This window comes from Psammomys obesus, unplaced genomic scaffold, assembly GCF_907164565.1.
Source record: "Psammomys obesus unplaced genomic scaffold, mPsaObe1.curated_primary_1811, whole genome shotgun sequence".
NCBI classification, from domain to species: domain Eukaryota; kingdom Metazoa; phylum Chordata; class Mammalia; order Rodentia; family Muridae; genus Psammomys; species Psammomys obesus.
In genome coordinates, this window is record NW_026596147.1 from 1,236,775 (window position 1) to 1,262,992 (window position 26,218).

Here is a 26,218-nt window from a genome sequence, read left to right on the forward strand (position 1 = left end):
ATAGATAGATAGATAGATAGATAGATAGATAGATAGATAGATAGATATTTAAAAAATAAAATATATAATACCACCAAATGCAAATGTTTCTGAGTAAGTAATATTATTTTGGTATAGTGTGATTAAGGACTATGTTATCACTAGATACACAATATATGTATTTTTTTCATAGCCTCTTTGGCTTCATTATTTTCAACAATCCTGAAAAGCATTTTATATTTGTTTGTAGAAAGTACTTTTCAAAAACATTAGCTATTCAAATGTTAGTTTTCTTCATTTCATTTAGCTTCTAGGAGATTACAGCTATTTCTTCAGTTAATGACTATACAAAACTATGGAGTATGTTTTTAGCAGCCAAATTTGAAATACAACATTCACTGTAAAAGCTTCCTGCTCCAACATTTCCTATTAATAATATCTGTGTTACTACAGTGGTTGGTTAATATGGATATTGGTTTGCAATCAACTTCTGTGGCATATCTAAGTATTATAGTGCATGCCTATAATCCCAGTGCTGGGGAGGTGAATGCAGGAAGATCAGGCATATATGGCTGGCCTTGGCTACAGAGTAGGTTCAATGCTAGCCTGTGTTACATGTATAGAAACCATTGGCCAGTTGTAATTATTGAGCACATCAAATGTTGCTGTTCTAACTGAGGAATGAAATTTTATTAGGATTACTCAAGATTTAAATAACTGTACCTGCTATTGATTACCTACAGCATACTTTGTATCATAGTCTTGATATTGTCAAGATCATTAAACCATGGTCTTGTAAGACACTAGAAACAGCTTGCTAGGTCTTAGAGGAATACTGGACTATAAAGGTTAGGTGGTGGGAAATGTTTAAAGCTAACTCTTCAAGCTACTAAATATTCATTTTTAAATGGATTTTATCTTTTTGCTATTACTTAGCAAAAAATATTAAGCAGCATCTTATAAAAAAGCAATATGTAACACTTAGAAAAACATTTAATAGATCAAGAAATAGTAATTTAACAATATCATGCTTTTAAAGAAATTCTTAAAATTTTTAATTGAATTTTCAAAACCTAGTTGTCAACTTTTCTCCCTTCCTTTCCGCTAGTCAAGACAAGAGCTCTAAGTAGCTCAGGGCTGTCCTTGTACTCACAGTCCTCCTACCTGCGTCTCCTGACCACTCTAACTTAGTTGGCATTTACTTTTCCTTTACCTCTAAAGACTGTACCATTGCTGTATAGTAGCATTTGACTTCAGTATTTTTGTCCTGGGTAGCCTTAGGTAAATAAAAGAGTTGATCTTCTAATTGTCTTCTGGTTTTGTATGTTTATAGTTAGGAAACATTATGAACCTATAGTTTATCTTCAGAAGTATTTTTTTCTTTCCTTGACCATATTCATTAAATTATATCACTTTGTTCTCCCTTCCTTTCTGCATTTTAATCTAATTCAGTAGTCAGGTAGTCTTACAGACAAATGCTTGCTATGACCTTCTGCAGTAAAGTATTCCTCCTGTTAAATAATCTGTACATGAGGGAAATTGTGAATTATCAGTAATTATATGACATTTTAAAAGTTCTTCATGTCAACTATAATGCTTTGTTATCTGCTAAGTGAATTAGAACACTAAGAGGACTCTTAAATATTCTATCTTTATAGCCACTGACCATTTCAGACTCTTTTTCCCATAACATTCATGGCAGTCATCCAGAACTATTTGTCTATGGGTCACAGTATTCTCATATAAACAAAAGAGAATGCTTTCAGAGCCTTGTGGGTAGTTCCTTCATGTCTGTGACAGAATACCTGACAGGGACTCCCAGTCTCTTTGTTCTATAACAAAGGTTTAGTGGAAGCACTATTCCTAATTTTCTGAGAAAGTGCCAGATTGATTTCCAAAGTGGTTGTACAGGTTTACATTCCCACCAGAAATAGAGCAGGGTTCCCCTTTCTCCACATACTCTCCAGCATGTGTTGTCACTTGAGTTTTTGATCTTAGCCATTCTGATGGGTGTAAGGTGAAATCTCAGGGTCGTTTTGATTTGCATTTCCCTGATGACTAAGAACATTGAACATTTCTTTAAGTGTTTCTCTGCCATTTGATATTCCTCTATTGAGAATTCTCTGTTTAGCTCTGTACCCCAGTTTTTAATTGGGTTATTTGATTTGTTGTGTTTAACTTTTTGAGTTCTTTATATATTCCAGGTATTAGCCCTCTCTCAGAAATAGGATTAGTGAAGATCTTTTCCCAGTTTGTAGGCTGTTGTTTTGTTTTGATGACAGTGTCCTTTGCTTTACAAAAGCTTTTAAGTTTCATGAGGTCCCATTTACTGACTGTTGATCTTAGAGCCTGTGCTGTTGGTGTTCTGTTCAGGAAGTTGTCTCCTGTGCCAATGAATTCAAGCTTCTTCCCCACTTTTTCTTCTAACAGATTTAGTGTGTGTGGTTTTATATTGAGGTCCTTGATCCACTTGGACTTTAGTTTTGTGCAGGGTGATAAATAAGAGTCTGTTTGCATTTTTTATCTTTTTAACTTTTATTAATTACACTTTATTCACTTTATATACCCCCATAAACCCCTTCCTCCTCCCCTCCTAATCCCAGCTTCCCTCCCCTTGTTCACGCATGCCCCTCCCCAAGTCCACTGATAGGAGAGGTCCCCCTCTCCTTCCTTCTGATCCTAGTCTCTCAGATCTCATCAGGAGTGGCTGCATTGTCATCTTCTGTGGCCTGGTAAGGCTGTTCCTCCCTCAGGGGAAGGTGATCAAAGAGCAGGCCAATCCGTTCATGTCAGAGGCAGTCCCTCTTCCCATTACTATGTAACCCACTTGGACACTAAACTGCCATGGGCTACATCTGTGCAGGGGTTCTAGGTTATCTCCATGCATGGTACTTGGTTGGAGTATGAGTCTCTGGAAAGACCCCTGTGTTCGAATTCTCTAATTCTGTTGCTCTCCTGGTGGAATTCCTGTCCTCTCCAGATCTTACTATTTCCCACTTCTTTCATAAGAGTCCATGCACTCTACCCAACAGTTGGCCATAAGTCTCAACATCTGCTTTGATAGTCTGCAGAGCAGAGCCCCCCAGAGGCCCCCTGTGGCCGGCTCCTAACTTGTTTCCTGTTTTCTCCCTCTTCTGATGTCCATCCTCTTTGCCTTTCAGGATGGAGATTGAGCATTTTAGTCAGAGTCCTCCCTCTTGATTAGTTTCTTTAGATGTACAGATTTTAGTGGGTTTATCCTATATTATATGTCTATATGAGTGAGTATATACCATGTGTGTCTTTCTGCTTCTGGGACAGCTCACTCAGGATGATCTTTTCCAGTTCCCACCATTTACTGCAAATTTCATGATTTCCTTATTTTCCATTGCTGAGTAATATTCCATTGTAGATGTACCACAATTTCTGCATACATTCTTCAGTTGAGGGGCATCTGGGTTGTTTCCAGCTTCTGGCTATTACAAGTAAGGCTGCTACAAACATGGGTGAGCAAAGGTCCTTATTGTGTACTTGAGCCTCTTTTGGATATATGCCTAGGAGTGGTATAGCTGGATCTTGAGGAAGCGCTATTCCTAGTTGTCTGAGAAAGCAGCAGATTGATTTCCAGAGTGATTGTACAAGTTTACATTCCCACCAGCAGTGGAGGAGGGTTCCCCTTTCTCCACAACCTCTCCAATACGTGTTGTCATTTGAGTTTTTGATCTTGGCCATTCTGATGGGTGTAAGGTGAAATCTCAGGGTCATTTTGATTTCCATTTGTTGAAGATGCTGTCTTTTTTCCGTTGTATGGTTTTAGCTTCTTTGTCAAAAGCAAGTATCCATAGGTCTGTGGGTTGATTTCTGGAATAGCGCTACCTCAAGATCCAGCTATACCACTCCTAGGCATACATCCAAAATATTCTCAAGGATACAAGGACATTTGATCAACCATATTTGTAGCAGCTTTATTCGTAGTAACTAGAATATGGAAACAACCCAGATGTCCCTCAGCTGAGGAATGGATACAATAATTATGGTACATTTATACAATGGAATACTACTCAGCTATTTAAAAAAAAAAGGAAATCGAGAAATTTACAGGCAAATGGTGAGAACTAGAAAAGATCATCCTGAGTGAGATATCCCAGAAGCATATGTGGATATTAGATATAAAATATAGAATAAACATACTAAAATCTTTCCACGTAAAGAAGCTAAGCAAGAATGAGGACCCTGGGTAAGATGATCAATCCTCATTCAGAAAGGCAAACAGGATAGACATAGGAAGAGGGAGAAAACAGGGAATAGGAGAGGAGCCACCACAGAGAGTTACCACAGAGAGTCTACCTGGCAGGGTATTGAAGCAGATGCTGAGACTGATAGTCAAACTTTGGTCACAGTTCAGGGAACCTAGTAAAAGAAAGGGAAGATGAAAGACCAGGAGGGGACAAGAGTTCTACAAGGAGAACAACAGAATCAAAAATACTGGGCCCACAGTTCTTGATATTCCAACTAATGACCATGCATGAAGATAACCTAGAACCCTTCCACAGAAGTAGCCCAGGGCAGCTCAGTATCCAAGTGGTTTTCCTAGTAAGGGGAACAGGGAAGGTCTCTGACATGAAGTCAGTGGCTGGCTCTTTAATCACCTACCTCAGAGAGGGGAGCAGCCTTACCAGGCCACAGAGGTAGACAATGTAGCCAGTCCTGATGAGATCTGATAAGCTAGAGTCAGAGGGAATGGTAGGAGGACCTCCCCTATCAGTGGACTTGGAGAGGGGCATGGGAGGAGAAGCAGGAGGCAGGGTAGGGTTGGGAGGGGATGAGGGAGGGAGCTACAGCTAGGATACAAAGTAAGTAAAGAGAAAAAGGAGAGAGAGCAAAAGAGGAAGGAAGGAAGGAAGGAAGGAAGGAAGGAAGGAAGGAAGGAAGGAAGGAAGGAAGGAAGGCGATAGTGGAACCTCAAAGAACATCAGATAAAATAGTGATTTAAAGTCGGCAATCTATTTACATTTTTTTCATACCTTTTGCCAAACATTGAGATTGACTAGGTAAATATTGTAGATATTTTTCAGTCTTTTTTTTTAATTTTCCGTCATTTAAGCTGTTGATTCTAGCTTTATGTATAGTGAAAAGTAGCCTTAAAGTGAAAAGTGCAGTAAATAATGTGCATTTATTTATTTTTTTTTACTTTATACAATTTTTTGGTGAAATCTGTCATTATAGGTTACAGAGAATTCATGATGCAGAAAACATAAAATGAGGCCCACTGAATTAAAAAAAAATCTTAGAGTCAGTTAAGGATAAAAACTGTTACAAAAGTAGTGAATGATCATTTGACAATAAAAATGGTAAGTGTAAGGTTTTAAATTTGAATGTTACACATCAAATTTCTAAACAAGTAAATGTAAGATCAAGTGCTCCTAAAACATGACTAAGTTCTTCATAACATTTCTGACCTTCTTATGGTAGTTTCATATAGTAACAAAGTTTCAAAGTTAAACTACAAATAAACATTAACATTTTCCTTTTGTGCCAGTATGTTTATAATGATTGGAAAGTGTGTAGGAATTTTTATAAATGCATGTGGAGCAATTTAAATAAAATGAATTTTGCTTCTTTTGTAATGATTTTATAATATTATACTCTTGTTTAAACTATTTAGCATGTGCCTTCAAACTGTAAATTATTCAATTTTTATTGTACACAGTATTTTACTTTAATAAATGTGAAATGTTAATATTTTTAAAGCATAATTGATACTGTTTTTTTCTAGGTGTGATTTCTTATACAGAATATCTTTTTCTTCTATGTATTTTAACAAGTAAGTATACAAATTAAATTTATTTCTAGATATATTTTTCCTCATGAGCTTAAAAATAAATCTTTCTTAGCATAGTATTGAAAATTACCTTATGTGTATGTTGGCTCTTTTACAAATTAATGCCTAAATATCACAGGAAATGTCACACTGTCAGTCAGAAATGTATCTATTTTCCTTGTGACAGTAATAAATGTTTATAAACTATAAATATATTACTTTGGGGGATTCAAGTACATGAGACCCTAAAAGTCAGGATTTATAGTATTTTGTAAAGTTTCTGTTATATGCATTTAAGCCAGGTTTTCTGCAAGTCTAGTGTGAATGAGTATTCTTGAGTCTCCTAACTATGGCAAGTCTGTCCAAATACCCATTATCCGTCCACTGCAGTGCTTTGCTCTCTCTTGCATACACAATAGTGATTATGAAATATCTGGAAGATTTACCAAAGCTTTTGATTTTCTTTTCATCCAGTAGATGAAATTGTGAGCTGTACTCACAGTGCTCCAGCCACCTAGCCTTTCCATTTCCTGAACTCCCTCCCCATGGAGGAAATGCTGGACTCAAAGTTCAGTGCTGTCTGCTCTTTCAACCCTGAGCACTTCTTCCAAGAGCTTCCTGGGAAGAGTATCATTCAGGCTTCCTTTCACAACACAAGGGTCCTCACTTGGCTCCACTCCTCAAATGGCCCTCTTGCCCTTCTCTTTTAATCCCTTCTTCATGCTTTATTTTCTTCATAGAACTTAGATTATTCGAAATTATTAGTTTACATGGTCAGTCTTTCCATACTGCTGTGAAAAGTCTATAATGGCTAAATGTTACCCCTTTGGGCCATCTATATCACAGACAATGTCTTATTCATAGTACCCTTTCAGAAACTATTTGGTGAATGAATTAAAAAAAAGGAAAAATACTACTGTAGGAAGTTTCAGATGAGGAAATCTGTGGAGATATATACAAACAAGAACACTAGTAAAACTCACTTTTAAATCCTATTTCAGTGCTTAGAAAATTTACACTACATGCTATTCTTAGCGTTCTTATGAGTGATAGAACAGCAGAATGGGGAGATGTGAACATGTAAATATGTATATATGACAAAATTTATCTTTTATTTTCTCTTAAATTATTTATTCTCATGAGAATAACATTTTAGCGTTAAAGAGCAAGTGCTCTGCTTTTGATAAGTAGGGCCACCTAGATTGATCCAACTTGAAAACTAGTTGGTGAAGCCAGTCTAAGTCTGTGATGATGTTTATTTTACACATTTTTTTTTATACTTTTCAAAATGTTTTACAGACATAAAAACTTGCTTGTCAATTATGGTGTCGGTATTTATGAATGATAATAAAAGTAAATACAAGTTTCTCAAATACCTACAAATATAAGCTCACATAAAGAAGTGGCTTCCATTTGTTATTCCCATGGATGGTTATGATGGATTAAGAAAGTTAGGCTCCAGATGTTTCATCTCCCTTTCTTTCATAAGATTCCCTGAACTCTGACCAAAGTTTGGCTATCAGTCCCAGCATCTGCTTCGATAGATGCTACCTTCTGGATAGAGTCTTTCAGAGGCCCTCTGTGGTGGCTCCTGTCTTATTCCCTGTTTTCTCTCTCTTCCGATGTCTGTCCTGTTTGCCTTTCTAAATGAGGATTGATCACCTTACTCAGGTTCTTCCTTCTTGCTTAGCTTCTTTAGGTATACAGATTTTAGTATGTTTATCTTATATTGTATGTCTAATATCTACTTATAAGTTCTACAACGAGAACAACAGAACCAAAAATACTAGGCCCCGGAGTCTTTTCTGAGACTGATACTCCAACCAAGGACCACGGATGGAGATAACCTAGAACCCCTGCACAGAGGTAGCCTATGGCAGTTCAGTGTCCAAGTGGCCTCCATAGTAATGGGGACAGGGGCTGTCTCTGACATGAACTCAGTGGCTGGCTCTTTGATCACTTCCCCCTGAGTGGGAAGCAGCCTTACCAGGCTACAGAGGAAGACAGTGCAGCCAGTTCTGATGAGACCTGATAGGCTAGGGTCAGATTGAAGGGGAGGAGGACCTCAGTAGACTAGAGGAGGGGCATGGGAGGAAAAAAGGGAGGTAGGGTGGGCTTGGGAGGGGATGAGGCACGGAGCTATAGCTGAGATATAAAGTGAATAAGTTGTAATAAATAAAAAGAAAGAAAAATAAAATAAAATAAAATGAAGAAAGTATGGCTATCTGCCTCTTTGCAAAGTTCAGGATTTCTAACAAACTGGCAAGTTTACTTGGGAGGAGTGACATTCAGTTTTTTGCTAGTCATTTCAAAGGGAAAGGTCAAGTCTTTTCCTTGTGGAAGGATGCTTCAAGGTTTTCTCCATTCATGTTTTCTTGTTTATATTATAGAAATAAAAAAAAAAAGCAAAGAATGGATTTTTGGAAAAGGCTCAAAAATTTTCATAGAATATGAATCTTTCTCAAAAGATAATTATTTCTTGGATTTTTGAGTGCCTGGGATTACACATTGAAACATTTTATAAAAGCTTCTGGTTTTGAAGCTTCCTGAAGTTTAGCCCCAAATCTGTACCCTCTCATGATCACATTTATTCCCAAGTGATTTCAGCTTATTTTGGAATTGGTTTGTAGTGTATTTTTATTCTTTTCTGCCATTTGAAGTAGTTGAATGTAGTTGAATTTTTTTAAAAAAATTCAAATGCAGTGACCTCATGTTTCATTTGTAACAAATAAGCAGATTTTGGATATTTATTTTTAGAGGGATAGTTTGTCAAGTTTTTTTTTTTTTTTTTATGCAATGTAATAAGTCACAGTCAGGTACTTGGAAAGCTTATTACCAGTTCTGTTATTGAGTCTGAAATATATGAAGCAGAAATATGTATTCTTCAGTATAACTTTGACTATATGTAACTTATAGTAACATATTGCTTTTCACTTATTAGCTATCTTTGTACAGTGTATGTATCTGTTAAATGCATGGATTTTGTACTTTTAAGTACTTTTTCTCCATTTTACAAAAACTTGTTCTGCTTTTTTTGTTTTTGTTTGTTTTTTCTCGCAGAGCCTCATGCAGGTTTTAGAATAGCTTTCAACATGTTTGACACTGATGGAAATGAGATGGTGGATAAAAAAGAATTTTTGGTGGTATGTACATTATATACTGCATTTTTCTGACAAATGTGCTTACTTGTTATGCTTTGTGTTATTAGTACTATTAATGAAGAGTGATGTTTTACCTGAATTTAATAAGCAACTATATACTTCACATAATGCTTATATTGTGGAAATAAAAGTTATATTGCATGTTTAAATATTAGTATAGTTGTAATTTTTGACTTTATCAGATGCTTTACTCAGTGGATACAAGGCAGTCCTGAGATTATGTCTTTCTAGCTAATATTCACTTTCTGTCATAGCTGTTGGCCACAAGAGGTTTTCTTTTTATCAGTTTGGTCTAATGTTCCTTTTCCCTTTTCTCTTGTATTCACGTTTACCTTATATTTCAGGTGTGTAGATCCACTTTCCAGCTCCCTTCCTTGTCTTTGACCAAAAGAGTTGCTCTTCCTCTTCTGTTGTATACTCTGACAGTGCCTTTAGTTGCTGTCTCGTTTTCCCATCCCCTCTTCCAATTTTTCCTTGTTGTTGTGTAGCCTATATGAGTTTCTGTAGCTAAGGGCTTTCTCTGTTTTTGTTCTTTAATAAAAAATTTTGTCAGTTTATTTCTTAGAGTAGCAAAATCTGCTATTAATATCAGTTCCACCTTTTCTTCTCACCTGTTTAAAAGTAAGAGAAAAGGTGGCACATGAGGAGCTATTTTATTCTATTTCAGAACGGACCTATTTGTCTGAATAATGTTGACTAACCACTCTGTGTCAACCCTGACTTTTGGAGATGTCACTTCTCAAAAGCTCTTTATGCCTGTGTCTTTTTAATGCTGTCCACTTTGAGGTGGAGTCAGAGGCATCTGCAGCACTCTGCCTTGTTTCATGAAGACTCGGCAAGAGCTGCCCTTGCCCCTAAAGCTGTAATCTGTTTGGTTCAGTTGTACTGCTGCCTCAGGCACAATGTTTGTCTGTCTGTTTGCAGAGACTTCTGAAAGCTGAAGTAACTTGACTTTCAACTTAGTGTATACAGTGAATTAGAGGTGTTAGGTAGTGGCTCAGTAAGCAAATGTCCAAACATGAGGCACTCCTGAGTTCAGATTCCCAGCACCACATAAATAGCCAGCCCACCCCATAATCTCAGTGTCGAGGAAGCAGAGGCAGGAGGATCCCTGGGGACTTTGAGTCAGGTATTCTAGCTAATATGTCAGCTCCAGGTTCAGTGAGAATTCTTGTCTTTAAAGGGGGGAGGGAGGAATGACTGAGGATGACACCCAGTGTTGGCCTCTGCCTTCTGTACACGTGCACGTGCGCACACACTCATACACTACATTTAAAATAGGAAACTGAGGAAAATTAAAAAGAGTAAAGATTGTTGTCCAAATTCCATAGACAAGGAACTACCCAGAAAACTGGCAAAATCTGTGGTACAAGAGTCTGCAAACACCATAATCAACAGAGTATGAGGTAAGGAGGACGTCCAGTTAACATGACTCGGTAGCTGGTGTTGGTTTCTAGAGTCTGACAGTGGGCAGTTTATTTTGGATGGGTTATTTTAGGTGTATTTAAGCACAGCACAATTTGGAAAAAGTTTCCGGGTGACAATTAGTTCAATCCCATGTGCAAAATAAAGCTTAAGGCATGACCACATCTTCCATAAAGGTGGGTTCTGTAGATTGACTACATGTGACATCTTAAGGCTCTGGGAAAGGATCTGCTGTGGTCTTGGTTATATAGATAGCACAAAGGTCACCAGGCTATTAGCCACCTTTGCTCCTGTTTGTAAGAATCTGGGGGAGCCAGCTGTGGCCTCAAGATACAGATAGCACAGAGGTCACATGTTTTTAACCATATCTGTTCCCAGCTTTCTGGGCTTAAAACAGGTTATACATGTCTTCCTTCGAAGAGAGACAATCCTGTATGTTTAACATTCCTAGCTTCCTTAGTGATTATCTGTGAGCACAAGGACCTCCTGTCTTCCACAGTGAAAGAAAAAGTTAGGCTTCCATTTTAAAATCATAGAATTTTAAAGACTAAATAATACTGTTTACAGCACTAGCTAACATTTATTCAGAAATAATAGGCAAAGGGCTAGGCAATTAGTTTTGAAATTTATTCTTCTGTCTGAGGGATGAACCAGCATCTACTCTCAGTCGCGTACAGTTGCTGCAGGAAATTCACAGGTGCTGTTGTCCTTTTTAACATAAACCAATTTGAGCCAGTAGAGCTGAGTGACCTGTCTACTGCAATAACATTAATATGAGAGTTTACAGCACAATAGTCGTCATCTCTCTCTGGGTGTGCCTCAGACTCAATGTCATTGTATTACAGAGATCAAGTAAAACTGTAATAGTAAATACATTTTACATAACTGTGAATTGCCAGTACCAAAGAATATATTTTTCTTGCGAAAAATACTGCAGTCAACAGGCTGGAGAAATGGTTCAGTGGTTAAGAGCACTCTCTGCTCTTCCAAAGAACCCAGTTTCAACTCCCAGCCCCCACATGGTAGCTCACAATTGTCTGTAACTCCAGTTCCAGGTGGTGTGACACCCTCACACCAATGCACATAAAGTAAAATTAAATAAACTTTAAAAAGAAAAATACTACAATCATAAAATATACGTAGAATAGGTTAAATGTTGGTGAAACTATTTTGTTTATTTTTAGGATATACTTAACATAGAGTAATATGTATGTACCTTAAAATTCTGATTGAATTTGATTCCTGATTTATTTCCTTATAGCTTCAGGAGATATTCAGGAAAAAAAATGAAAAAAGAGAAACTAAAGGAGATGAAGAAAAACGTGCATTGCTGGTAAGAAATACTTTATAGTAGTTTCACTATAAAGTTTTCCAGGTGAGAATTATTTTGTACATATTGAAACAGTGTAACACTTAGAATTTGGATTTTTTTATTTACTGAAAACTTTCTGAAGATTTAATGTAGAAAATTATCTTATATATCAAATATTGATATATAAGTATCTTATATATCAATATTTATATTAAATATTGATATTATATTTCTGTATCCACAGTCATATTCATTAAATCATTTTCATCCATACTGTTGTTATCTGTGAGATTTGAAGGGTATATATCATATAATAGATAAATAACATCATTATGCATGTAAAAATTTAAAGGTGAATATGCAAAGATTTAATTATGTGAATGAATTATTGATAATGTAACATAATGATTGATAAATATAAGGAAATAATGTAAGCTCTTTGCATCTCTTAGTAGTAGTATAGATTCTTCTTCTGGGTTACATATTAGTGCCTTGTTCTGAAGTTAGAATTAACAGTATTTCATCCTTGCAGTCTTCACTTTATATATCCCAAGACAACAGGGCAGTTCATATAATAAAAATAACAGATTGGCCCTAAGCCCTCACTACTATGCACAAGGCTAGGTGCTTTTTATGCATTTTATCAATTAATCTATCCAACAACCCTCCTGTTGTCTATAACCAAGGGTAAGAAAACTAATCATTAGAAAGTTTAAATATCATATCCAAAGTTATAATACTGTTCAATGCAAAGTTACAGTTCAAACCTGTGATGGCCTACTCTGAATTCCATACTTGTATCCATCTTAATTTATTCATTTTCTACTTAAATACCAAAAACGTGGTATATTTTACTGACATATACAAATACCTAATTAAAAGTATGATTCTAGTTATAAGCATTTATTAAAATGCATAGATCAGGTAACAAAGGGAAAGAAAAAAAGGGAAAACTACTCCACTACACAGTGGGGAAAGCTACAGTATCAACACAAATGACAAGTAAAGGAATTTTAAGACGCATTTAAAGCAAGTATTTCATAATAGTTATATAAATAATTTCACTTGCATTAACCAGGCAAAGCCCAGGTAAATTATGAAATCTATATTATGTCAGCTTATCCTAGGGAATATGTCTTATATGTTTGTGATGCATTCCCTAGCAAATATATTGGAAAAGAAAAGTAGTTCAGAGAACAAGTAAAAATAGCACATATGTTGTTTACAACTTTATATATGTAAAGGATTTCACTACACTAACTGATCTCTCAGGCACCTCAGAAGTGTTGATCTTAATCCAAATAGCAATGTGAAAAGCTCATTATGTAATGTGGCTATCAGATGTTCCATTCAGTGCACTCTCACTGACAGCCCCCTTTAACAGCACAGTGCTCTACCGTGCTGTCACCGTATTTGACAGTGAGAGTCCTTGGCTTCAGTATGCTAGTCATAGTTTAAATAATATAAATCTGAATTGATTTTACACTGTTTTTTCTATGGACGATTAAGTAAAATGCAAATGGCATTGGTAAGGTGAGAGAAATCTTAGTACATGTATACATATTGTAAACATTAGGTTGAACTTAAGGAAACTAAAATGTATCTTACAGTAACAAATAAAACAAAGCTCCAAAAGAAAGTAAAGCAGGCTCATAAGCCAGGTTTGGAGGGTTTGAATATTACCTCTATGATGCATTACCTCTGCGATCTTCAGTAAGATTCTTAACCTTTCCATCCAGTTTTTGGTTTTTTTTTTTGTTTGTTTTGTTTTGTTTTGTTTTGTTTTTTTAGTTTTACAATTGAAATGATAGAATAATGAGATCACCACCTGTAATTGTAAGAGAATCAAATAAGCTAAATGGTTAGGTACTTACCTGTATAATCTATAATTATAAAAATGTAATAAACATTTTAAAATGTTAGCTTATAAACTTGATAACCTCCTGGTTTCTTTAACTGAAAATTAGCATATCCAAATCAAAATTTTAAAATACTTCCATGTCATTAAAACTCTGAAATGAGCACTATGTTCTAAGGTCTTTGCTAAGATCGTAATAGATGGTATTCTCATGTAGTCCTCATCTCTGTTCTGCCAGGTAAGTACTAATACTGCTTTAGAGGTGAGCAGAAGCTACCACAGTGAGAGTGAGCCATACCATTGTCACCACCATGCTGCTGAATCCAGCATTCCCATGCTTAAAATGTCCATGCTTAAGAGTAGTGCTTTTCATATACAATGAAAATGGTTGAAATAGACACAAATTTAGTTAATGTTTACTTATATTAGACTTTAAAAACTTTGCTACTCATCTTTAACATTTATCTCACGTGTATGTGCTTTATAGAGAATGTAGCATAATGATTTGCCCTTCCTAATTGATTATTTTGTCGTCTTTTTCTTTTTTTCTTTTGCTATACTTGGGTTCATTCTGAAATGTGACACTTCATTTGGCCCTTTGTGCTCTATGTCAGCGTCTTCAACTTTATGGATACCATTCTCCTACTAATAGTGTATGTACAATACTTTAAATGTTCTTTATGTATATATCCCTCACCTGTTATATTAGATAATGTTACTTCTTTATATAAAGCTTATCTATCTGTTATTTTAAATGTTTTGGAATTTGGTGAATACAGTAAGATGCAGTCAAGCCAAAATTTCTATTCTAGATTTATGAGACAAAAATTTAGAAAGCAATTATATATCTTTATCAGTTGTTTATCTGTAAATTAAAATAAATGTGAGTAAACAACTACCACCAGAATTCTGGTAGAGTAATTGGAATTTTACATTTTTCAGCAGTATGGGAAGCATTATACAAACATAATAAAACAGATAGGCTGTCTTCCTGAAGAACAGAGGTATTTTAAGAACTAACTCTAGACTTTGGTCAATGCCAATAAAATCATGTTAATGAAGACTCTTTAGTTTGCAGTTTTCATTTTTACTGAAGCTGTGTTTCCTGCTTACCTTCTCCAGTCTGTTAAAAACTGTGTAAGATTCTACTTGTTACATCACTACACAAAGGGAACTATGAGTTCCATTCTTTAGTCATGAAAATTTCTGCAAGTGCTCTTCCCAAGTGTGACTTTTCTCTTCTCTTGAGAACAAGCTTATTGGTTAGCCCAGCACATAAGAACCCACTCAGAATAGACATGATCCTGTCTCATAAACATGCAGTCATTTAATTTCCCCAGTGATCCTTCATCCCTGTAAAGGATTCCTGAGACTTTAGAAATCACACCTGAGAAGTCTTTGAGCTCAGGGGCCGGTGTTTAAGGTGCCGTGCACGGTTCTGACAGTGGGTATATCGCCTTCTGTACTGTCTAATTAGTTACTCAGAACGAGAAGAAAACTTGTGTTGGACTTGAACACATACTGGAGGTGATTTCAGCATCAAATAAGCACAGGGCATCCTGCATACTCACAAGGAATGTCATAAAATAATTGGAGAGCAAACCAAGTTTATGGGGCCCACATACCTAACTTTAAATTTGTCTAAGAAATAGAAAACATTTTTTTTTTATAAAATGTACTGCCACTTCCCCATAAGAGAAATTTCTAATTAATTTTAAAGTGTTCCTGTGAAAATCATTTAAAATGTTGTAAGAACTTTATAAAAATAAAAATTTCAACATTAGAATACCATACACATTTTTAAACATGGTTAATTGTATTTATGATTTTATGGTTTATTTTCCACTGTCATTGTGTGAATAACTTTTTAACGTGGCAGTTTCAGTGTTTCCTTTAATTTTATAACTAGATACTATATAGTTTAAACTGCATGGGCTTCACAGTTGCAGGTGTTAAGAGATTATAAATAGCCAGATTTAAACTGTATATTTTCTTCATACTATCCTTGATGAAGAAAATACTTGACACTTCTTATTTTATTGGTTAGCACATTTTTCATTTCATTTTACTGAGGACAGCTTCTGTCTTTATGTAAAACACGTGTTAATATGATTTAACTTCATGTTCTTTTAACCTATATTCTCAAATAGATTATATAATTTAACTCTTAAGAATTTTTTTTATTTTTGTAACCTTTTTCCGATAACAGAAGCTTTCTTATCAGTTGGGAATGATTTACCTTCAGGAAAGGAGGTCGGGGGTCTGCACATGAAGACACATCCTCTCAGACCTCTCAGGTGGCCTATTCCAAGATAATACCTCCCATAGTCTGTTAAGCCTGTTTTCATTCTTCCTGCTTCAGTGAAAAAAATTGAGGCTATTCCCCTTGTACCTTAAGTAGCTTTTCTGCTCCAAATAACCCAGATTCTTTTTAAGTTTCGCATGTAATCGAGTCTCAGTTATTTTTCCACAGTGATGAAAAAATTTTTAAAAATTCAAAAGAACAGGCAACTCAAATAACTCAAAGGTCAAGAATGTTTGGCTTTAGCATCTCTTAAAATGATTTTTTAGATTATTATTTTAACTACTCTATTCTATACTAGCAGAAAATGTATCAAATTTTGATACCATTTCTCTGGTATTTCATCATATGTTGAAATGTGTTTTATGGGCTAAATGTTGATATTTGTAAATAATGTTTATTTTAAAAGAGTATGTCTTCTCCAGTATATGATGCAGTGGTTATATATATATATATATATATATATATATATATATATATATATCCATGCATATTATGTGTTTTCGGTCTTTTCTGCCATTACTGACAGTTTTGTCTGGTTGACTATCAACTGATATATTAAACTAAATGTTATAATTATGGATTTATGTCTACTCACAATGTTCTACATTTTTATTTTATCTATGTTTAATAATGTAGGTTTATTATGTCTTAGTCAGACTTCTGATAGGTAGTGTTTTAGATTTCTGGATGTATTTTGCCTTTTAAAACCTTTTATAAGTGTAGATCAGTATAGGCTACCTTTTTAATTAAAATTTTAGGTTTTTTATTATTTTTCTCTGTAAAGATAATAAAGCTTTTCCTAATGTTAAAAATGAATTTTAGCTCAGAAACTTAATGAAAATAAAATTAATAATTATAAAATAGCTTAGGTAATAAAATGTTGCTATTTCCCACAGTCTCTTTGATCCTTTCCCTAGTCATATTTCTTCTCTGTCCCATAGATGATTGCCACAAATGCAGCTTATAGGTAGATCTTTGCTTTGCTACCTAGGCATTCTGAAAAATACGCCTTAGTTTTACTCATGGAATCCTTATAGGTAGTCCTTGCTCAGTCTCTTTTATTGTTGTAAGCAGTGGCTTGGTCAGTTGTTCTATCAAGTGAAAATGGTAGTTCATGAAGAAAGTAGCTACTTCAGCTTGTTACAGACTCTCACACAGATGGTCTTTTGCTGAGCGGTTCCAGCACCTAAGTATGCAAGAGAAGTGCTCCATGGATTCTTCTTGTTTTGCCACACCAGATTTTGAAAATCTGTACTAAAAGTTTCAGCAAGTGCACTCTTTTTTTAATTTTTAATTTTTTATATTAATTACAGTTTATTTACTTTGCATCCCAGCCGTAACCCCCTCCTTCATTCCCTTCTAATCCCACCCTCATTTCCTCCAATGCCTTCTTCATGTCCACAGATAGGGGAGGTCCTCTTCCCCTTCCATCTAAACCTAGCTTATCAAGTCTCATCAGGACTGGCTGCATTGTCTTCCTCTGTGGCCTAGTAAGGCTGCTCCCCCTTCAGGGGGAAGTGATAAAAGAGCCAGCCACTGAGTTCATGTCAGAGACAGTCCCTGTTTCCCTTACTAGGGAACCCACTTGGAGACTGAGCTGCCATGGGCCACTTCTGTGCAGGGGTTCTAGGTTATCTCCATGCATGGTCCTTGGTTGGAGAATCAGTCTCAGAAAAGACCCCTGGGCCCAGGTTTTTTGGTTCTGTTGCTCTCCTTGTAGAGCTCCTGTCCCCGCCAGATCTTTCAATCTCCCCCTTCTTTCGTAAGATTTCCTGCACTCTGCCTAAAGTTTGGCTAATGAGTCTCAGCATCTGCTTTGATAACCTGCTGGGTAGAGTCTTTCAGAGGCTCTCTGTGGTAGGCTCCTGATCTGTTCCTTGTTTTCTCCCTCTTCTGATGCCTGTTCCATTTGTCTTTCTGAGTGAGGATTGATCATCTTACCCAGGGTCGTCCTTCTTACTTAGCTTTTTTAGGGGTACAGATTTTAGCATGTTTATCCTATTTTACATGTCTAATATCCACTTATAAGTAAGTATATAATATCAGCTGGCAGAGGAACACTTAAAGAAATGCTCAACATCCTTAGTCATCAGGGAAATGCAAATCAAAACAACCCCAAGATTTCATCTTACACCCATCAGAATGGCTAAGATAAAAAATTCAAGTGACAATACATGCTGGATAGGATGTGGAGAAAGGGGAACCCTCTTCCATTGCTGGTGGGAATATAAACTTGTACAACCACTTTGGAAATCAATCTGGTGCTTTCCCAGACAATTAGGAATAGTACTTCCTCAAGATCCAGCTATAGCACTCCTAGGCATATATCCAAAATATACGCAAGTACACAACAAGGACATTTGCTCAACCATGTTTGTAGCAGCTTTATTCGTAATAGCCAGAACCTGGAAACAACCCAGATGTCCCTCAACAGAGGAATAGATACAGAAATTGTTTTACATGTATACAATGGAATATTACTCAGCAATTAAAAACAAGGAAATCATGAACTTTGCAGGCAAATGGTGAGATCTAGAAAAGATCATCCTGAGTGAGGTATCCCAGAAACAGAAAGACACACAGGGTATATACTCATTCTTTTTCTCTGAAAGTCATTCTTTTTTTCCTTGTTTTACCTTGGCTTCTTTAGATTAATTGAAATTTATTTCTTCTTTAAGTTTAGAAGATAGTTAAGATATTTCTGTTTGTCTTCTGAGTTTTTGATGAATATATCTAAGCTAATAACGTCATAGGCAGTATCTTTATGCTCTTCATCAGTAACAAACCCTTAGGCTTAACTATCTTTGATGTATCTCTTAGCATAGGTGCTTGGAATTCTTGTATAGTGGCTACATTACTATTTTTTTAATATCTCAAATTAGATATTTTAAATACACACTATCAATATTTGTAATAATTTTTACTATGTAGCTTAGGCTTTGTCTTCTTGATTCCCCAGCTTCTGCCTGTCAAGTGCTGGAATTACAATCCTAGCCATCAATGTTTATTTACAGTTACCTGCATACTTACCATTCCTTACTCAATTTCTGTTTTGAAGCTAAGTAGATGGCTCAGTTGTTAAAGTATCCACTGTTTTGAGTTCTGATTCCCAAAGTCCATATAAAGGCCAAGTAGATGGAACATACTTGGCCCAGCAGTGGGAAGGGTGGGACAAGAACAGATGGATCTCTGGAGCTCATGGGCCAGCCAGTCTAGCAGAATTGATGAACTCCAGGTACAGTGTCTTAATCCAAAAAAATAAGGTAGAGAGTGACACTTAAAGATGAGTAATATTGACTTCTGGCCTATGCACATATAAAATTCACACACACATACTTTTATATGTACATACCAGTGCACATAATCAATTTTCTTTTACCCCTTTCTAAACCTTATAATCTAATACTCAGAAAATACATCCTCAAGATAGAGTCCCTTTGTAAATTAAAAAAAGGAAATGATGGTTTAGCAGTATAGTCCAATGGTAATTGCACCATTGAGCTTTATCATGTTTAAAGCCATGGGTTCAATCCCAACACAGCCAAAGAGAAAAACAAACAAAACCTCTCTTTGAAAATGGTCTTTGCTCTAAGGTAACATATACATCTTAGCAATGATGATAAAATTTATACACTTTTTTTTGTTTCTATAATAATTAAGGTCAGTTCGGAATGTACTTATTTATCTTTTGTAGGTTATCTGGGTCTTCTCCTAGTCCAGTTTCCCCCTTCCCTATTGAAAACAGATTTTTTTTTTCTCACATGATATATCCTGATTATGGCTTCTCTTCCCTCTGTACCTGCCAGTTCCTCTTCACATCGCCTCCCATCCTCATCCACTGCCTTTTTCTCTCTCATTAGAAAGCATGCAGGCTTCTAAGGGATAATAATAAAATATAACAAGATAAAACAAAAACTAACACATCAGAGTTGGAGAAGACAAACATTCAGAAGGATGTGTTAGTTTTCATAGAGACGTCTTTAGGGCTGAGTGTTCCAAGGTCTCTCACTCTCTGAATGTCTGGCTATGGGTCTCTGTATTTGATCTGCTGCAGGAAGAATCTTCTCTGATGATGATTGAGCAAGACAGTGATCTAATAGTATAACACAATGTCATTTTTAAAATAATTTATTTACTTTATTTGCATTGGTGTTTTGTCTACATGTCTATCTGTATGGAGGTGTCAGATCTTGGAGTTGCAGACAGTTCTGAGCTGCCGCATGTGTACTGGAAAATGAACCTGCCTTCTCTGGAAGAGTAGTCAGTGTTCTCAGGTGCTGAGCCATCTCTTCACCCCACAAAATGTCATGTTAAGTCTACTTTGCCTTTGTTTTTGTGTAGTCTTGCTGCAGTGTGCCTCTCTACCCTGCTTTTATATGTGGTTAGATTTGTTGAACTTCCGAAACAGGAAATAATTTTCTCCCTTTATTACTGAGAATTCACTGTCTTTTCCTGAATGGTATTTCCTATCTTTCCTGATTACTACTTTCTGGAGCTTTCATGGAAACTCATTTGTCTACTATGTCTGAGAGTTAGTATCTCTCTGACAGTTTGACAGATCTGGGGGAAACTAGTCCAGCACAACATTAAATTACAATTCCAACATTACTGGTTCATGGTGGGTTTTTTTTTTTTTTTTGGCTTGTTTGTTTTTAGCTTTTAAAAAAACACAATTCTTCCAGTAGCACGCAGTATAGTTTTATTCTGTTTGTATGTTTAAGCATGTACAGTACTGGCCGATTTAGTCATGGGTAACTTTGGGAAGTCATCGTTCTGCTTACCTCAGTGATAGATCACTGTCTCTAAGTTAATCTTTCTTCTAAACTTCCTTTAACTGTTCTTTCCTCCTTCCCCACTGCTGTTCCTCCTTCTCTGCACTCATTTCTTTCTTTCACAGATGTCAGTGATAAGATACTAGAAAATTATGTGAAGAGGACCTTGTTTTCACAGTAAGAACAAAACAAAAAACCTTAGAAACTCACAGATCTTCAAGGTTTAAGGAATTCCAATAATAAATAGCCTTTTGACACCCCCCCCCAAAAAAAATAGACTTAGATGGTGCAGGGCATCATTTTGTCTGTTTCATCCTTTTTTGAAATACTTCTGAACAGTCTGTGTGTTCTTCTCTCTTTTAATGAAAGTCCACAATTGCTCCACTGGTAAAGGGCTGAAAGCTGAGATCATACAGTGAGATGCCTTCAAGAACTCTTTCGTGCTGCTTTCCATTCATACACCAAAGCATGAGAGCTGTCTCTTTCATTACCGTCTTAGTGTCCGGTTACAGTCGTGCATCTCGTGTACATATATGTTCTGTTATTAAATTTGCTCTATCTTTCTTTTAAGTTCTTGTTTGAGCTTCTTACCTACTTGAAGCTTATTACAAAGCCCTGTTTGTATTTTCTCTGCTATTAAATCTTCCTACTAGCTTTGCATGTTAAAAGTTCATTCTTAATTACATGATTAAAGTTGCTGATTAAAAATGAAGTACTGGCTAGAGACCAGATGTATATAGACATGAGTGAGTATGCCTGGCTGGTCACTGATCTAGCAGCTATCTTTTTCTTGCAATAATAATTGATGTGAGACTGTTGGACCTTCCTTCAGAAGCTTTATATTTCAAAAGATGGTATAAGATAAGACAAAATAAATAGTCAACAGTGTTCCACTAATATTCTAGCATGATTTAGACTCTGCAGCTAAGTGAGGAGTGACAGAAAATCTTTTGGAGATGGGGTTTATATAGCAGTTACATTTTGAATCTCTTAATTTTAAAGTCTTAAATTATAGAGACATACATAAATTTTTAGTATTTTTAGCTGTTGGAAAGCTGAAGGACGCAATAATTCTGATATCCTGCACTTTTATTTCATGTGTTTGCTTCTTTTCTATACATGTAAAACTTGTTAGCATAGATTCACTAAGTTGTTTCTGTTATCTCTTATGATAGTGGCCAGTAAGCCGTATTTTCTAGTGTAGTAGTAGGTTTAATAAGCCTTTTTAAAGATAATTTTTTAACGCTCTAAGTTAAAGATAAAAATGCAAAAGTGTTCAAAGTATGTCAGTAGAAATGAGAGTAAGATGTTAATCTAATATCTATTGAGGGTTTTTTTCTAGTTTGTATAAAAGAAAATATATTGTGCTACTTTTGTACTTGGCAAATTTTCCCTCTGTAGTTTATAACTGCTTGTTTTCCACTCTGTTAGGAAAAGCAGTAATGACAGATCCTTTTCCTGGGGCCAGATTGATACTTATACAAATATTTATATATGTATGGCTGTCATACATTTACAGCTAAATAGTACTTTATTATTGGCAATTTATTAGCAGTGGACTGTTTTCTAATTGATTATAAAGCTAGTTGCAGTTATAAATTTTTCTTTGAAATAGCACATACTATAATTTTAAAATTCCTTCCAGATTTCTTGACTGTTTGCTTGAGACAGAGTTTCCCTATGTTGCCCAACCAGGCCTTTAACTTCTAGAATCAAAAAGTTCCCTACTCTGGGCTCTAAACTAGCTGTGTATTGCCACATGCACCACGCCTCGCTGATACCTGCCTTTTAAAAGGAAGATAGAAGAAAAAGAGAAAATTCCTGTTATCCTACCATGGTACATTTTCTTCTCTCAGTAATCAAAAAATGCATAGGCCTTATAACTTCAGTATTCACTGTCCCGACAGAAGCTGATTTTGATTAGAGTTTCAGGTCAGGCTTATAGTTCTTAACCTCAGAAGCCATCACACTAACTTGTACTGAGATGAAAATGAATGCTGTGCCCTTGTAAGCATTAAATGTGCCTTATCTTTCACAGTAAACATACCTTTAAATCCTACATTAGATTCACATCATCTGACATAAACAGTTATACTTTATTTTTGCAAGTGTAAATAAAAGTTTGTATTTACAAGGTATGGATAAGTCTGTTTTGATTTTGTTAGTTTAACAAGATGTTTGATAAAACAGCTAATTTTGAAATTAGGTATAGATTTAACAGGTAGCCACAAATTTACAAATATCTCCATATACCACTTCACACAAAGTGTAAATACATTTTTTTATGGCATACTTTTGTAGAAGTTACGTTTGTCTCAGCAGAAACACAGGCGAGATTGCAGAGTTTTATTCTTTTTGGCATAGCCACATTGTGAGTAGAAACAGGTCATATACCATTTCATCTCTGGATGCACCATGGCTCTGCTAGCTATGTAATATAATACTGTCATATGCAGCAGAAAAGTCGTAAAGGTAAGCTAATGGCCTCTCTTCCTTCTTAAAGTTGGTCAGTAGAGATGTAAAGCATGTAAGTTGTCATTCTTTGTGACTGTTCTTTAGATTTATGTTGTTGTTCTTAAAACTTCTGCAGGTACTTAAAACAGATGCTGAGGAACTTGTCTCCAGAAGCTACTGGGACACCCTGAGACGTAACACAAGCCAAGCGCTCTTTTCAGACCTCGCAGAGGTATACTGAAACCTCCTCACAGTCCTTGTGCTAGATCCCATTTCATTAATCTAATTGTCATTTGGTTTTAGATTCACAACATGAAGCCCCAAATGTACTATTTTTCTATTTCTTTTTATAGGGGGTGTATATTGATAGGTGCTATGTATCATATATATAATTACTGCATAGAAAGAATATTTTAATATGTTCATTGTAGTGACAGGGCTAGCCTGTTATTATTGTCTTTGTTGATTGAACTTGTTTATTTTAGAAAGCATAAAATCAACAAGTTAAAATAAGCTTCTGAATTTATATAAAAGGAAATAATAGTAAGTTTTAATCAAGAACCACTTCCTAGAAATATGAAATAGTAATACAGATTTGTAAATTTACTGAAATTATGTATCCTACAACATAACATTGTTACACGAAATTCTAAAATGTTTCACTTAGAAAAAACTGGCTGCTCTTATGTTAGATTTAAATAGTTAACTTTCTCAACTAATAATGAACAGGTTCCTCAGGGCAGGGGTACAGAACTGTGGGATGGGGTGGTATAAACATTCAGTCAAGGAATGGGGAAGGAGTTTACCTTTATATTACTTACGATTGCCAGTCCATGTTTAAATAAAAATCAGATTTTGTTTTATTGTTGTTTGAATTTGCTTCTGATGGACACTTAGTGCTGTGCTCAGGATGGGCCACATTTATGCCCTGTTCAGGTAGTGCTGCCATCAACAGGGATTTAGCTCTTTAATTTTAACTTGACATCTGATTTCTTGTCTAAACTTTAACTTCAAAAAATAAATCATTGTATGATTCAGTGTTAGCCTGACATGTGTGCATGCGAACCTGATTTCAACCCTCTAGCATCCATGAAAAGAGCTGGCAGGGAGGCAAGTTATTTATTCTTTTTTTTTTTTTTTAAGTTATTTATTCTTTAAGCCAACAGTGAGGATAGACAGGAGGACAGATCCCTGTTGCTTCTGGGCAATCTAGCAGGATTGGCAAAGCCCCGGTTCATTAAGAGACCCTGTCTTAAAAAATTAGAAAGACATTGATTCTGATATCATGTATGCACATGAGCATGTTTGTATACACACACACACACACACACACACACCCCGATATCTAAATTAAATTGCAATCATTGTGACTTGTTTTGTTTTTCTGTTTTTTATATAAAACTTAGTGTGGAGGCTTCCCTGAAGATAATATCTGTTACTGCTCTCCTACATTATAGAAATGAGAATTAACTATAAGTCACAACTTATAATTTCTCATGTCACTATGGATACTAGTATTTCAAGAGTCAAACTGGTTCAAAAGGAAAGCTTAGATATTTACTTACATATTTCTTCATTACATACAATATACAACTCTTAAAAGATTTTAGATAAATGAGATCTTAGCCTCTCATTTTCTCATTTTACAGCTGCTTAAAACTATTGGCACTTTAAATTATAGAGAAACCATGGTTTTAAAATTACTGTGAAATTATATAAAGGAAATTTGCATACATTACAGCTGGCACTAATTTCTGACAAAAATAATTCAGAGTGCAATATGACAGGTATATTGTACAGTTACTGAGAACAGTTTGTCAGTACAAATAAAATTCAATTATTTGTGCTCAAATTCTACTTATCCATTGGATTATTCAGAAACTTCATTATATTAAGTTTGAAGATATCCCTTTGCTGGAAATTAAGGTCATTTTCTCTTTGTAACCAACAGAAGTTTGTTGAAAGGCTGAGGACTGAACCATGCTAACATACTCCTTCTGAACTATACCCCACTCCCGCTTAACTACTTCCCAGTTAGTACAACTTTTAGCCAAAAAAAAGAAAAATAGTGAACTTAGGTACATGGAAATGGTCCATGAGGGTCTTTTTTCACTTTGTTATGAAAACACCTGAATTCAATTGTTTTTAACAATAAGTTCAAGAATCAGAGGGAAAGAGTTTTTTATTTTATTTTCATTTTCTTGTGATTTAGCTTATGTAAACTGTTAGGATTCCAAGGTTTAGCTGGTATAGCAGCTTTCAGTGGCTCCAGTGAATGCTCCTTTTCAGTGAGGGAGTGGCACCTCCATTTGCATTTTCTATTTGTTTTTTCCCTCTGATGACAAGCTGTTACTTATCCTTCTGTGGATCTGGATTATATGAATAAGTGCAACCTGACTAATAAGATTGGACATGGAAAGACTGTAAGTGAAGGTCCGCTCTGCTCACTGAACAGGAGAGTAGCCTGAGTGAGGTCATGAGAGAAGCCTATGCAAATAGTCATCATCTTAGGCTTTGATAGTCACATGGTGATGTCACAGCACTGAAGGCAATACTTGCATTATCCACGTGCCATCAGTTGTGATGTTCCTGGAACCTTTCATTTTAAAAATCTTTTGTTTCAAATTTATAGAGATTTAATTTCAATGACAAGTGTGTACCGTGTAACAATTCTTTTATATTTACTACATAATTTTTCCATTATCTTTGAAAAGTTTTTGTTGTCTAAGTCATATCTCAACTTTTTTGTTTTGTTTTGTTTTGGGGGGACAGGATATCTATGTGTAGCTTGGCTGACCTGGAACAGGCTAGCTTTGAACTCAAGAGATCTGCCTGCATATCTCAACTTCTTAAACTTGACAAACATAAGTAAAACAAGATCAGAATATATTGTATGAAAAAAATGTTTTTCAATTAAGGAAAAAGGGAAAATCTGTGACCTCCATTTCTGCAGCTTCCAGATAGGTACATTGTTACACTGTTTTTCATGCTAGTAGGCTAGTGCCTGCTCTTCAGCTCAACTTGAGTGTGCCTCCAAAATATCCACCCCATCCTATTTACATTTAAGCTCTTCAGGGCAAAATAAGTTGATTGAGTGAGACTATACAAAATCATAAATGTATGTATGATTAATACCAGTTGATTGATTTTTC

The 26,218-nt window shown here is 35.5% G+C and overlaps 1 protein-coding gene across 4 annotated transcripts in view; it reads left to right on the forward strand.

The window, feature by feature from the left end:
- Micu3 (mitochondrial calcium uptake family member 3) overlaps positions 1-26,218 on the forward strand; it is a 91,054-nt gene that overhangs the window by 40,687 nt on the left and 24,149 nt on the right. For 3 of the 4 annotated variants that reach the window (XM_055593623.1, XM_055593625.1, XM_055593626.1), the window contains 5 exons: positions 5,735-5,782; positions 8,840-8,922; positions 11,627-11,698; positions 14,150-14,188; positions 23,203-23,298. In XM_055593623.1, the coding sequence (XP_055449598.1) occupies positions 5,735-5,782; positions 8,840-8,922; positions 11,627-11,698; positions 14,150-14,188; positions 23,203-23,298 (338 nt within the window). The remainder of the gene's footprint in view (positions 1-5,734; positions 5,783-8,839; positions 8,923-11,626; positions 11,699-14,149; positions 14,189-23,202; positions 23,299-26,218) is intronic. The other variant, XM_055593624.1, reaches the window with a different exon arrangement.